Source organism: Oncorhynchus mykiss, chromosome 9, assembly GCF_013265735.2.
Source record: "Oncorhynchus mykiss isolate Arlee chromosome 9, USDA_OmykA_1.1, whole genome shotgun sequence".
NCBI lineage: Eukaryota > Metazoa > Chordata > Actinopteri > Salmoniformes > Salmonidae > Oncorhynchus > Oncorhynchus mykiss.
The window spans coordinates 70,155,816-70,170,570 of record NC_048573.1 but is presented as its reverse complement, the minus strand read 5'-3'; the positions used below and the strand labels follow the sequence as shown (position 1 = coordinate 70,170,570).

General features: G+C 44.6%; 2 protein-coding genes across 3 annotated transcripts in view; one reads left to right on the top strand and one right to left on the bottom strand.

Moving 5' to 3' along the window:
- Positions 1-14,755, bottom strand: part of tnr5 (Tumor necrosis factor receptor superfamily member 5) — a gene marked incomplete at its 5' end in the record, with an annotated part of 1,066,050 nt that overhangs the window by 207,804 nt on the left and 843,491 nt on the right.
- Positions 1-14,755, top strand: part of LOC110531267 (1-phosphatidylinositol 4,5-bisphosphate phosphodiesterase eta-2) — an 85,200-nt gene that overhangs the window by 16,264 nt on the left and 54,181 nt on the right. For both annotated transcript variants that reach the window (XM_036988873.1, XM_036988874.1), the window contains exons 2-4: positions 3,370-3,516; positions 12,007-12,250; positions 13,965-14,094. In XM_036988873.1, the coding sequence (XP_036844768.1) occupies positions 3,370-3,516; positions 12,007-12,250; positions 13,965-14,094 (521 nt within the window). The remainder of the gene's footprint in view (positions 1-3,369; positions 3,517-12,006; positions 12,251-13,964; positions 14,095-14,755) is intronic.

The following is a 14,755-nucleotide window of genomic DNA, read 5'->3' as shown; positions in this document are numbered from 1 at the left end:
TCCATGTCCTCGGAGCCTGGGGAACAGTGGGTTAACTGCCTCGCTCAGGGCCAGAATTACAGATTTTTAACTTGTCAGCTCGGGGATTCGAGCTGACAAGTCCCCGACCTTTCGGTTACTGGCCCAACGCTCTAACCACTAGGCTACCATGAATACACTACTGTGTCTCCATGCAATAGAAATAGAAGGACTAGAATGGGCATTCCAATGAAAGTCAATGGGTGGTCTATTTCTATTTTTTCTTAAAATAGCCTGAAATTAGAATAATATAAACACCCACAATAATAAAGGTGTTGGACTGTTTGCATAGCCCGGCGTGTTTACATGTTGTTGTTGTTGATATAGCCAGGTCTAGTTGGAACGACTTGGTAATATTTAAAATGTTCTTCTATCTACGTACAGCGAATGAAATGATTTAAACTTTATTGATCCATTGGAAGGGAGGACACAATGGTGTGGCAGAAGACGACTGGGCAACAAAGACACAGGTCAGAAGAACACCTGGAGTCTTCGCTGACTTCCTGTTGGAAGTGTTTCTCCATGTTCTCATCTCTATAGACTTCCCACAGTCTTATCTGTTGATCTCAGTTAGCCCCACCTACAGCAGTAGAGAGAGTTGGCCATATGACTTAATGTATCTTCTGGGTTAAATACACATCTCTTCTGGGTTAAATACACATCTCTTCTGGGTTAAATACACATCTCTTCTGGGTTAAATACACATCTCTTCTGGGTTAAATACACATCTCTTGTTCAGCTTATTGCTGGCAGGTGAGGTTAACAGTATAGTGCCATACACCGTAGCCTGTATCATTAGCATCTATGTAGCAGTAATTGGTATAGCACTTTGAAGTAAGTAGCGATCCGGCTTGTGTCCTACGTTATGCCCTGGAGGAAATGGGCTGTTTGGGGTTCGGGACTGAATTAACCTGGGTCCCCGGGTGCCCATTCTCACTATTGCCCGATGAGAGCCCAGGGAAGCCAAATCAATGGCCAATTAGAGCAATTCCTCAGTGGGATATCTATTACTTATACCACACACACACACACACACACACACTGGTTATAGATCAAGTTGGAGAGCTGGCCATTTCTGTTTTAATGAAGATGCAAATGTCAATGAAGATGTTTATACTTAGTAGCCAATGGCAATATATTATTAAAATATGTTGTGATTTGATCAATGGGATTTGATTGATCAATAGGATGTGATTGACACCTCCTCCTTAGCCAAGGGCCTAAAAATGTGGCTCTGCACCAGCTAAATATGGATGCCATTAACAACTGGGCTCTCTGTGAAGGAGCTGTCAAACTGAAACCAAAATAATGCACTGAATTTGGGAGTGATATTTTGGTAACCTCTCTCTTTACATAAATTGTCTGCTTCAGTGTTACCCATTTTCCTCTTGAAGTATGTTCGGTGTTTAACAAGCTCTCTGGCCTCGACACCTGGTTTCAACACTGGATCCTACACAAACCTATGGATTCCTAACAACTGGTCCATGTTTTCCCCTTTAATAACATGCTGTGAACTGCACTATGTTCCTGGTTAACTTCCCCTTTAATAACATGCTGTGAACTGCACTATGTTCCTGGTTAATTTCCCCTTTAATAACATGCTGTGAACTGCACTATGTTCCTGGTTAATTTCCCCTTTAATAACATGCTGTGAACTGCACTATGTTCCTGGTTAATTTCCCCTTTAATAACATGCTGTGAACTGCACTATGTTCCTGGTTAATTTCCCCTTTAAAACTTCTTCGGGATAAGGGGCAGCATTTTCACTTTTGGAAAAATAGCGTGTCCAAATTCAACTTCCTGCTACTCATCCCCAGAATATAAGATATGCATATTATTAGTAGATCTGGATAGAAAATACTCTGAAGTTTATATAACTGTTTGAATAATGTCTGTGAGTATAACATAACTTATATAGCAGGCAAAACCCAGAGGACAAACCATTCAGATTTTAATTTATTTTGAGGTCACTGTCATTGAATAGAGAAATTTCATTGGGAAACCAGATTTCTAAGAGACTAGTTTGCAGTTCCTACCGCTTCCACTGCATGTCACCCGTCTTTAGAAATTGGTTGAGGTTATTCCTTTGTGTAATGAAGAAGTACGGCCATCTTGAATGAGTGTCACTTGAAGTGGACTTTTTGAGAGAGGCACATGTCACGAAAAGTAGCATCAGTTTGTTGTCTTCCTGTATTGAACACAGATCATCCCGTCTTCAATTTGGTCAATTTATTAACGTTTAAAAATACCTAAAAGTTGTATTACAAAAGTAGTTTGAAATGTTTTGGCAAAGTTTACAGGTAACGTTTGAGATATTTTGTGGTGACGTTGGGCAAGTTGGAAGCTGTGTTTTTCTGGATCAAACGCGCCAAATAAATTGATATTCTGGATATATATATCGACAGAATTAATCAAACAAAAGGACCATTTGTGATGTTTATGGGACATATTGGAGTGCCAACAAAAGAAGCTCGTCAAAGGTAAGGCATGATTTTATATTTTATTTCTGCGTTTTGTGTCGCAGGGTTGAAATATGGTTTCTCTCTTTGTTTACTGTTGTGCTATCATCCAGATAATAGCATCTTATGCTTTTGCCCGAAAAGGCTTTTTGAAATCTGACATGTTGGCTGGATTCACAACGATTGTAGCTTTAATTTGGTATCTTACATGTGTGATTTAATGAAAGTTTGATTCTTATAGTATTTTATTTGAATTTGGCGCTCTGCATTTTCCCTGGCAATTGGCCAGTTGGGACGCAAGCATCCCGCCTATCCCAGAGAGGTTTTTTAACATGCTGTGAACTGCACTATGTTCCTGGTTAATTTCCCCTTTAATAACACACTGTGAACTGCACTATGTTCCTGGTTAATTTCCCCTTTAACATGCTGTGAACTGCACTATGTTCCTGGTTAATTTCCCCTTTAATAACACACTGTGAACTGCACTATGTTCCTGGTTAATTTCCCCTTTAACACGCTGTGAACTGCACTATGTTTCTGGTTAAGGGGATTTTGGGGAGAAGTCTACTCATTCACTCCTACCAAGCAAAAAACTTGTGGCTGCGACAGCCATATTCGTGTGTTTGTGTGCGTGAGACCGTGAGTGTTTATGTGGGTAAATGTTTATCTGCTTGAGCTACAGACTGGAATTATTTAATTGGTGCTTGACAACATACCTACTGCAATGCAAATGCATGGTATCCCTCATTATCTCAGAGAGACTCTCAAATAAACGCGCACACTCACTCACACCAAAGTGCTCTATACACATGCAGGAACAACAACTCATGTAACAGTTCTCTCATACTCTAACCCCCCCCCCCCCCTTCTCTCTTTGTGTTTCTCTCTCCAGTGGAGAAATGCATGAGCTCCATGCAGACAGGGACCCAGATGGTGAAGCTGCGCGGCGGCTCCAGAGGACTGGTGCGCTACTTCTACCTGGACCAACACAAGTCCTGCATCCGTTGGCGGCCCTCCCGCAAGAACGAGAAGGCCAAGAGTGAGTGGTTTCGCTGTCTGGTTTACTGACTGACTGAATGGCTGACCTGCTTAGACTGGGAATTAACAGGAGTTAAGACCAAATCTGTTTTAATTGTGCTTGAATGACAAGTCTAAGAGTTAATCTTTTTGGCTGACTGACTGATCCTCATCCAGTGTCTCACATTTTACTTCCTTACTTCTGTATTGCCCTGGAATTAAAAGGAATGAAGGATTTCCACGGTCGGTTTGGTATACATATTAACGTAAAAGTCCGTTAACTCTGTCTCACATCAACAATCAGCACTTCCATCTCTCCCACGGAGCCTATTACTGTAGTCCCAAACAGCACAGGAATCACTTAGGATTCACCTGAAACAAATTAACAATGGATATACATTGTCAAGACAGCTTCTTTTTTTTACATTGAAAATGTATTATTTAATACAGATTTGAATCTAAGCCAGTAAAATGTGTAAAACTGTACAAGGATGTGCAGTCTGTCACTAGGCACAGTATATAACCATTTCTCTACTGCCCCACCTGTACAGGACACAACATTACTGGACTGCAGTGAGCTGAGACTGCCAGGGTTACTGGGATGCAGTGAGCTGAGATTGCCATGGTTACTGGGGTGCATTGAGCTGAGACTGCCATGGTTACTGGGGTGCAGTGAGCTGAGACTGCCATGGTTACTGGGGTGCAGTGAGCTGAGACTGCCATGATTACTGGGGTGCAGTGAGCTGAGACTGCCATGGTTACTGGGGTGCAGTGAGCTGAGACTGCCATGGTTACTGGGGTGCAGTGAGCTGAGACTGCCATGGTTCCTCGGGTGCAGTGAGCTGAGACTGCCATGGGTACTGGGGTGCAGTGAGCTGAGACTGCCATGGGTACTGGGGTGCAGTGAGCTGAGACTGCCATGGGTACTGGGGTGCAGTGAGCTGAGACTGCCATGGGTACTGGGGTGCAGTGAGCTGAGACTGCCATGGGTACTGGGGTGCAGTGAGCTGAGACTTCTAAAATGAACACTCTCTCTGTCTATGCAGTTGAACTGAAATGCATCAACAAACATTATTGTATTATTCTATTTGTAGATTCATTGATTACCATTACGGCATACACTGCCTGAATGTAAGGGAAATGTGTTGTCGTGTGTGTGACTGACCTCGATTCGGTCACATGCAACAACATTTGAAATTGTGTTTTTTACACTGGATAAAGTAGAGACTTGGAGTTAGAAAATGGTACCATACACTGCAGTTGAGGAACAATAGGAAAGCAATTCTGCTTTGAAAGTTGATCAACTAGTTACTCCACTTTTGAGAAAATGTCCCTTGAATGTTTTGGTACACCTACTGGAGAGCTGTTCTTTGTCTACACCATTCAGCTTTGTTCACACCCTCTAAAGCATTAGCCCCACCCATCTGTTGAAGGATTTATATTATGAGAAGGGAACAACGTGCATGTTGGGTAATGTGCAGTGTTAGTATTATGTTGAGTGTATAATATACAGTGTCTTTTGTGTACAGAGAAGTACTGTGTGTCCAAGACGATTTTCCCCCTTGGGGACATTGAAGTTCATCGTGTCTTATATTCCCGGCATGAATCAAAGGCCACAAAGGCTTTTGGACGGACTGATTGTTCTTGCTCAGGTTGGATGGCCTATAGACCTGCTAGTTAGTCTTTCCAAGGGGATTACGCATGTTTAACAGGTGCTGGCATATAAAAGAATGATGTGGGGAGAGCTTCTTGAAACCAGACAGAATGTATACATATATAATTAGAAACCAAATGAGGTGAGCATCACTCCAAAAGGTTACTTACAACTGAGTCAATCTTCCTGGAAACACTACTCACCTTTTGGGTGTCAGAAAATTGAATGGGTTTGAGGTCAACTCAAAATGGTCACCACGTGCTGTGAACTCAAAATGTTCAACATGTACGGTGAACTCAAAATGGTCACCACGTACATTGCCTAGTGAAAGTATACACACCCCTTGCAGTCTTTACATTTCACTGTTCCCCCCCAAAAAAATAAAATAAAAGGGATTACATTGGATTTTTCTTTGTAGATTTACACTGCTCCTCATTTTAAAAGTGAAAGAAAATTATAGAATATTTTCTGAATGAACAACATATCCATTGTTTTTGTAAAAATTGCTCAAGCTCAAATTTGGTTGCAAATCAATATTGAAACTTTGTCTCAGATTTTCAAACACATTTTAGTCGTGACTGTGTCAGGAACACTCAACTCCTCTTGGGAAGCCATTCTAGTGTGTATTTTGCATTCAAATGTGTGCAATTGTCTTGCTGAAAAATACAACTCTGTCCCGGGGTTAGGTTTTCAGAGGACTACGGTGGGTTTTCCGCTAACATTTTACCTGATCTTAGCTCCTTTTCATATTTCTTTTGATCCGGACAAACTCCCCAGTCTCTGCTGGTGACAAGCATACCCATAACATGCTACTGCTTCCACATTACACAAAAATACAGAGCATCAACATTGCATACACTCTACATTACTGGCCTGTATGACAAAGTGAAAGAAGGAAGCCTGCAGTGTAAAAAAATATATTCAGCGACTTAGCAAATAGGACCCCAAAGATTCGATGATTTTCACATGAAAACGAACGTTTATGGTTTAACTTAATTTTAATAGCTTGACATCCCAATTATTTGCAAAAGGAAGCAATGCAAAGGAAGAAGAGCCGGATGCCTCGTCCGGACCTGCAGAAGGCAACTAGGAAAGCTGTCGTTACCGTCAATATTACTCGCCAACGTGCAATCATTGGACAATAAACTAGACGAGGTACGATCATCCTACCAACGGGACATCAAAAACTGTAATATCCTATGTTTCACGGAATCGTGGCTGAATGATGACATGGATATTCAGCTAGCGGGATATACACAGTGCATGAAATCTAAGGAAGTCTCTAGATTTTGCTCACCTGAAGTAGAGTATATTATGATAAATTGCAGGCCACTCTACTTGCCTAGAGAGTTCTCAGCTATACTTTTCGTGGCTGTTTATTTACCACCACAGAAGGAAATAAGCAAACAGGAAACCACTCACCCAGAGGCGGCACTCCTAGTGGCTGGAGACATTAATGAAGCTTTTTTTTTTTTTTTTTTTACCCCTTTTTCTCCCCAATATCGTGGTATCCAATTGTTGTAGTAGCTACTATCTTGTCTCATTGCTACAACTCCCGTACGGGCTCGGGAGAGACGAAGGGTGAATGTCATGCGTCCTCCGAGCCGTAATGCTTCTTAACACAGCGCGCATCCAACCCGGAAGCCAGCCGCACCAATGTGTCGGAGGCTACACCGTGCACCTGGCAACCTTGGCTAGCGCGCACTGCGCCCGGCCCGCCACAGGAGTCGCTGGTGCGCGATGAGACAAGGAGATCCCTACCGACCAATCCCTCCCTAACCCGGACGACGCTAGGCCAATTGTGCGTCGCCCCACGGACCTCCCGGTCGTGGCCGGTTACGACAGAGCCTGGGCGCGAACCCAGGGACTCTGATGGCACAGCTGGCGCTGCAGTACAGCGCCCTTAACCACTGCGCCACCCGGGAGGCCCCAATGCAGGGAAGCTTAAGTCAGTTCTACCAAATCTCTATCAACATGTTATATGTGCAACCAGAGGGATTTTTTTTAGATCACCTGTACTCCACACACAGAGACGCGTGCAACGCTCCCCCTCGCCCTCCATTTGGTAAATCCAACCACAACTCTATCCTCCTGATTCTTGCTTAAAAGCTCAAATTAAAGCAGGAAGCACCAGTGACTCGGTCTATAAAAAAAATGGTCAGATGAAGCTGATGCTAAACTACAGGACTGTTTTGCTATCACAGACTGGAACATGTTCCGGGATTCTTCCGATGAGATTGAGGAGTAGACCACATCAGTCACTGGCTTGATCAATAAGTGCGTTGAGGACGTCATCCCCTCAGTGACTGTACGTACATACCCCAACCAGAAGCCATGGATTACAGGCAACATTCGCACTGAGCTAAAGGGTAGAGCTGTCGCCTTCAAGGTGCGGGACTCTAACCCGGAAGCTTACAAGAAATCACGCTATGCCCTGCGACGAACCATCAAACAGGCAAAGCGTCCATACAGGGCTAAGATTGAATCATACTACACCGGCTCCGACGCTCATCGGATGTGGCAGGGCTTGCAAACTATTACAGACTACAAAGGGAAGCACAGCCGCGAGCTTCCCAGTGACACGAGCCTACCAGACGAGCTAAATCACTTCTATGCTCGCTTCGATGCAAGCAAAACTGAGGCATGCATGAGAGCATCAGCTGTTCCGGACGACTGTGTGATCACGCTCTCCGTAACCGACGTGAGTAAGACCTTTAAACAGGTCAACATTCACAAGGCTGCGGGGCCAGATGGATTACCAGGACGTGTGCTCCGGGCATGTTCTGACCGACTGGCAGGTGTCTTCACTGACATTTTCAACATGTCCCTGATTGTGTCTGTAATACCAACATGCCTCAAGCAGACTTCCATAGTCCCTGTGCCCAAGAACACAAACTGCCTAAATGACTACAGACCCGTGGCACTCGTCCATAGACATGAAGTGCATTGAAAGGCTGGTAATGGCTCACATCAACACCATTATCCCAGAAACCCTAGACCCACTCCAATGTGCATACTGCCCAAACAGATCCACAGATGATGCAATCTCTATTGCACTCCACACTGCCCTTTCCCACCTGGACAAAAGGAACACCTATATGAGAATGCTATTCATCGACTGCAGCTCAGCGTTCAACACCATAGTGCCCACAAAGCTCATCACTAAGCTAAGGAACCTGGGACTTAACACCTCCCTCTGTAACTCGATCCTGGACTTCCTGACAGGCCGCCCCCAGGTGGTGAGGGTAGGTAGCAACACATCTTTAATGCTGATCCTCAACACTGGAGCTCCCCAGGGGTGCATGCTCAGTCCCATCCAGTACTCCTTGTTCACCCATGACTGCATGGCCAGGCACGACTCCAACACCATCATTAAGTTTGCTGACGACACAACAGTGGTCGGCCTGATCACCGACAATGAAGAGACCGCCTATAGGGAGGTCGTCAGAGACCTGGCCGGGTGGTGCCAGAATAACAACCTATGCCTCAACGTAACCAAGACCAAGGAGATGATTGTGGACTACAGGATAAGGAGCACCGAGCACATCCCCATTCTCATCGACAGGGCTGTAGTGGAGCAGGTTGAGAGCTTAAATTCCTTGGTGTCCAAATCAACAACAAACTAGAATGGTCCAAACACATCAAGACCGTCGTGAAGAGGGCACGACAAAGCCTATTCCCCCTCAGGAAACTAAAAAGATTTGGCATGAGTCCTGAGATCCTCAAAAGGATCTACAGCTGCAACATCGAGAGCATCCTGACCGGTTGCATCACTGCCTGGTACGGCAATTGCTCAGCCTCTGACCGCATGGCACTTCAGAGGGTAGTGCGTACGGCCCAGTACATCACTGGGGCAAAGCCGCCTGACACCCAGGACCTCTACACCAGGCGTTGGTGGAGGAAGGCCCAGAAAATTGTCAAAGACCCCAGCCACCCCAGTCATAGACTGTTCTCTCTACTACTGCATGGCAAGTGGTGCCAAGTCTAGGACGACAAGTTTTTACTATTTGCATTGTGTGCCACCCCCCCACCCCAACCCCTCTTTTACGCTGCTGCTACTCTCTTTTCATCTTATATGCATAGTCACTTTAACTATACATTCATGTACATACTACCTAAATGGCCCGACCAACCAGTGCTCCCACACATTGGCTAACCGGGCTATCTGCATTGTGTCCCACCACCCGCCAACCCCTCTTTTACGCTACTGCTACTCTCTGTTCATCATATATGCATAGTCACTTTAACCATATCCACATGTACATACTACTACCTCAATAAACCTGACTAACAGGTGTCTGTGTATAGCCTTGCTACTCTTTTTTCAAATGTCTTTTTACTGTTGTTTTATTTCTGTACTTACCCCCCCCCCCCCCTCCCCCCCCACACGCACACACACTTTTTTTTTCTCCGCACTATCGGTTAGAGCCTGTAAGTAAGCATTTCACTGTAAGGTTGTATTTGGCGCACGTGACAAACTTTGATTTGATTTGAAAACCTAACCCTGGGATAGTTTTCCTTTTTCAGAGGGACAATTACACATTTTAATGCAAAGGTCACACCAAAATGGCTTTCCAATAAGTATTGAGTGTTCCTGAACGGTCCAGTCTCAGCCCTGACTTAAATCTGCCAACCAAATTGACTAATCTTGAGCAATTTTGACAAAAACGATGGATATACAGGTAACTGCCCAAAAAAAAGGAACACCTACATTAATAGGGTGTTGGGCCACCATGAGCCAGAACAGCTTCAATGGGCCTCCTGTGTGGCAGTGCCGTAGTCCACTGCGCATCACAGTGCTTGAGGTGTCACTACAGACCCGGGACAAGACTGTAACTACCAATTTGAATAACATGGAAAAGAGGTACCAAAAAAAAAGCAAAAACCTGCTTCTTTGCACCTTGGCATAGATTCTACAATTGTCTGGAACTCTATTGGAGGTATGTGACACTATTCTCCACAAGAAATTCCATAATATGTCATTTTGTTAATGGTGGTGAAAAACACTGTCTCAGGCACCACTCCAGAAAGTGTTCAATTGGATTTAGATTGGGTGACTGGGAGGGCCATGGCATTTGACATTTATTCATTTTCATGCTCATCAACCCATTCAGTGACCACTTGTGCCCTGTGGATGGGGGCATTGTCATCCTATGGGACATAGCCATGTAGCCGTGGTAGCCATGGTAGCCGTGGTAGCCATGTAGCCGTGGTAGCCATGTAGCCGTGTTAGCCAAATAATAATAATAATAATAAACAATAATGGCCTAAGGCAGCATTTTTATACATGATCCTAAGCTGGATGCTAATGCTTAATTAACTAGCCAACAGCATACCACCCTGTATACCACTGCTGGCTTGCTTCTGAAGCTAAGCAGGGTTGATCCTGGTCCCTGGATGGGAGACCAGATGCTGCTGGAAGTGGCGTTGGAGGGCCAGTAGGAGGCACTCTTTCCTCTGGTCTAAAGAAAAAATATCCCAATGCCCCAGGGCAGTGATTGGAGACACTGCCCTGTGTAGGGTGTCGTCTTTCGGACGTTAAACGGGTGTCCTGACTCTCTGAGGTCATTAAAGATCCCATGGCACTTATTGTAAGAGTAGGGGTGTTAACCCCGGTGTCCTGGCTAAATTCCCAATCTGCCCCTCAAACCATCACGGTCACCTAATAATCCCCAGTTCACAATTGGCTCATTCATCCCCCTCCTCTCCCTTGTAATTATTCCCCAGGTCGTTGCTGCAAATGAGAACGTGTTCTCAGTCAACTTACCTGGTGAAATAATGGATAAAAAAAAAAACTAGGGCAGCAGGTAGCCTAGTGATTTTAAGAGTATTGGGCCAGTAACCGAAAGGTCGCTGGTTCGAATCCCAGATCCGACTAGGTTACAAATCGGATGTGCCCTTGAGCAAGGCGCTTAACCCTAATTGCTTCTTAAATTCGCTCTGGATTAGATTTAGGAACTACACCTGCGTGGAAGCACATGTTTTCACTATACTTTTTCATCCCTCATTTAATCAAGTGATTGCATTATTTTGTATGTTGTATGTATGCTGTATGTTGGCCTGAGAGTTGTTGGAGGTAGAATCTTATTCACAGCTGTAACGGCTCTCAAAGGTGATTCCACTCTGGAGTCTGAAGACATCAGCAATCAATCAATGTTTTGTTTTGTTTTTATTTGGAAGATTTTCGCTTATTTCTTTCACTTTTCACTGAAAATGTGGAGTAGGTTGTGTAGATCTGTAGGGGGAAAAAAATCCCAATTGATTCCCTTTTTAAAATGGTATTTTAGGGCAGAAAAAAATGTGAAGACTGGAAGGAGTGTGTAAACTCACTAGCGACTGTATATACCCATTTAATCTGTTTGGAGAAAAGTAGCTCAATGTTAATGAATTTCCTGTAAAATGTCATTACTATCCCCTAAGAGTTTCATCTTAATAACACAGCTCTTCGGGCACAGCAAGCTAAATCGTAGCCATATCATATTGCCTAAGTCTCGTAATAAAGACTTCTAAGTTAAGCTTCCATCCCTCCCTTAGCTGCCCGCTGCCATTTCAGCCTCGTTATACACCAAACCGGGTTAAAATAATTCCAATCCCACCAAATGGAATGAACTCAATATAATATGAATATGAGAGTTATGTAAATGGATCAGCTCCATCAAGTGACTTCCTGATTCTCTAAGTTTTAATAGGCTACATTTTGAAGTTCCTCTGGTTTCCCTCGAAATACTCTCCCCCCGTCTTTTAACGTGTTCCAGTTGGCAATGTGAAAATGGTGGCGGTAAAGGCCCAAATTCAACGGTCAGAGTTTCACTGTTTCAGAGTGATGGTGAACTAACCATTTGCTTCCTCGTTCCCTAGTCTCCATCGACTCCATCCGAGAGGTGTGCGAGGGTAAGCAGTCTGAGATCTTCCAGCGCTACTCTGAGGGCAGCTTTGATCCCAACTGCTGTTTCAGCCTGTACTATGGAGAGCGCTTGGAGTCCCTGGACCTGGTCTCCAGTATGGGTGAGGAAGCACGCACCTGGATCACCGGCCTCAAGTACCTGGTGGCGGGCATCAGCGACGAGGACAGCCTGGCCAAGAGGCAGCGCACCCGTGACCAATATCCTTTCCTGTGCATGTTTGGCTCTTTCTGGGCATGGGTTTAAGTCATTGGAGAGCAGGGTCAGGGTCATACACTGTAGCAAAACGTTTTTGCAACAGAAAAGGAGCGCTTGTAATTGTGCAAGTTCAGGTGGTCCCTCCCGGTTTCTTCCCTTGCCTTGTGAATACAACCCACAGGTCAATTGGATTTCTATTCAGGTCAGGAGAAGAATTAAAGTACCATATATATATATATATAATTTATTTATTTATTTATTTATTTATTTATTTATTTATTTATTTATTTATTTTGTAGGGGTGTTAAATGTACATGTATTCGTACCAAACTGTTCAGTACCGGGATCTCGGTTTGGTCCACACAATGAATACATAAAATAATAAGAACACTAGGTGATATAAGCTATAGTAAATCTGAGCTGACAAAACCATTTCAGGCTATCCATTTAAAACAATCATAATTAATACATGTTGACATCACCTCAGTATTCCTACCACCGGAGGGCAGTATTCCAGCAACCCTCCCCAGCTGATTCTGACCGCTCCAAATGAGTTACAAGAGCGATGGATATGTTTTATACCTGCGGATATGTACTCCTTCTCCGTGGTTGACTAGAAATAAGGGGTTTCAACACCTCGTGAAAGTGCTCGAACCACGTTGCGAACTTCCCACCGAGGACTACAGAGCTACTTCAGTGACAGCCCATCACATTACCCCAGACTGGGAAATGAATGTGAACCGTGATACAGACACACCCCTTTATGAGAGTGCACATTTTTTTTCTCTTCTGTAAGAAAACCTTATAGCATAGGCCTATGCAATGTCTGTGCCATGTTTACACATGGGTTTCACACGCATATTGGACTTTAATTTAGTGTTGTTGACTAATCGTGTGTTTTCATTCCAGAAAAAACAAAGTGTTATTCCCGATGGTGAGCTCATCAGGCGTTATGACTCATGGTCATATATGGAGGCAGGAATAACAACACTTTTTCCTTAATGAAAAAATAACAACTACAGTAACTGTTGGCATGTCATTTTCCTGCTGTACTGAAACTGAATTGAACCATGACCCCAAAACCGCAATACGTTCCGAACTGTAGGTTCGGAGAACTGCTTCTCCCCTGCATTTTTTTTTTGGTGAGGACTTTTCAATACTTGAATCGGTTGTGGATAATTAATAAGGATGTTAGCATGGGTGCACACACAGTGCACTTGCTCTTACACACACACACAAGTTATTTCTCTCCCCACACACAGACATGCGTACACACACTGCGGCGTCGGCGTGCCAGCGAGCTTGATGTGCTGATGAAAAGGTACATCCAAAAGCTTCCACCTGCTATCACATTGTCTCTGTCAGACGCACACAGACGGCTTGTGTTAAAATTAGACTCCGCTGCGGGGAGCAAGGGCTGTGTTAGAGAAACAGAAGATTTTGCGTTGTTTGACGACTGTTTTGGGCTCTGAACCGAGATGCACTTAGACGACCTATGCTAAAACATTGTGAACCACGCTAGCTGTACACTTTCTGTTGCAGTCTATACTTGATCAATCGATGATGCCATTAATCAGTCAATGTGACCACCTGTGCCTAGTTAATGGAACGGATCTCGTACAAAGGACTATTTAAAATAAAGTATAACCTAAGTAGGTTTTCACAGGGCTTGTTGTTGTGTGTGTTATCTATCCTTAACCCCTGGTTGGTTCGTACGTGGCTGAAGCAGACGTTTACGGAGGCGGATAAGAACGGCGATGGAAGCCTGAGCATCAGCGAGGTCTTGCACCTCCTACACAAGCTGAACGTCAACCTGCCCCGCCAGAAAGTCAAGCAAATGTTTAAGGTACACTACAGTCATATTTTGAATGTGTGTGTGTTTTTGAAGGTATTTTCTGACTTTATTGAACAGATAGCAAGGATCACAGTGGTGACAGGTTGGTGTCAAAGGGCCCAGATTCCAAACCATGCCAACTATGTGGACTTGTGCCAGAGGCTGCAGCGTTACAACTAGACCAGCCAGGACAATGCTACGGTCATATTTGAATAATTTTGGGTTTTAAAACATGTTTCATTACAAAGAATCTCAAAGCACTTAGAAGCAAAATAAACAGGCTATTAGATTTAGAAAGGCTATAGGCTATAAAGAGGGAGGGGAGGGGGGGAGGGAGGGGAGGAGAGAGAAAGAGGGGGGAGGGAGGGGAGGAGAGAGAAAGAGGGGGGAGGGAGGGGAGGAGAGAGAAAGAGGGAGGGGAGGAGAGAGAGAGAGGGAGGGGAAATTAGGGAGGGGGGAGGAGAGAGGAGGGGGGGAGGGGAGGAGAGAGAAAGAGGGAGGGGAGGAGAGAGAGAGAGGGAGGAGAGAGAGAGGGAGGAGAGAGAAAGAGAGGGAGGAGAGAGAGGGAGGAGAGAGGGGGAGGAGAGAGGGGGAGGAGAGAGAAAGGGGGGGGGAGAGAGGGGGAGAGAGGGAGGAGGGGGAGAGAGGGAGGAGGGAAGGGAGGAGGAGAGGG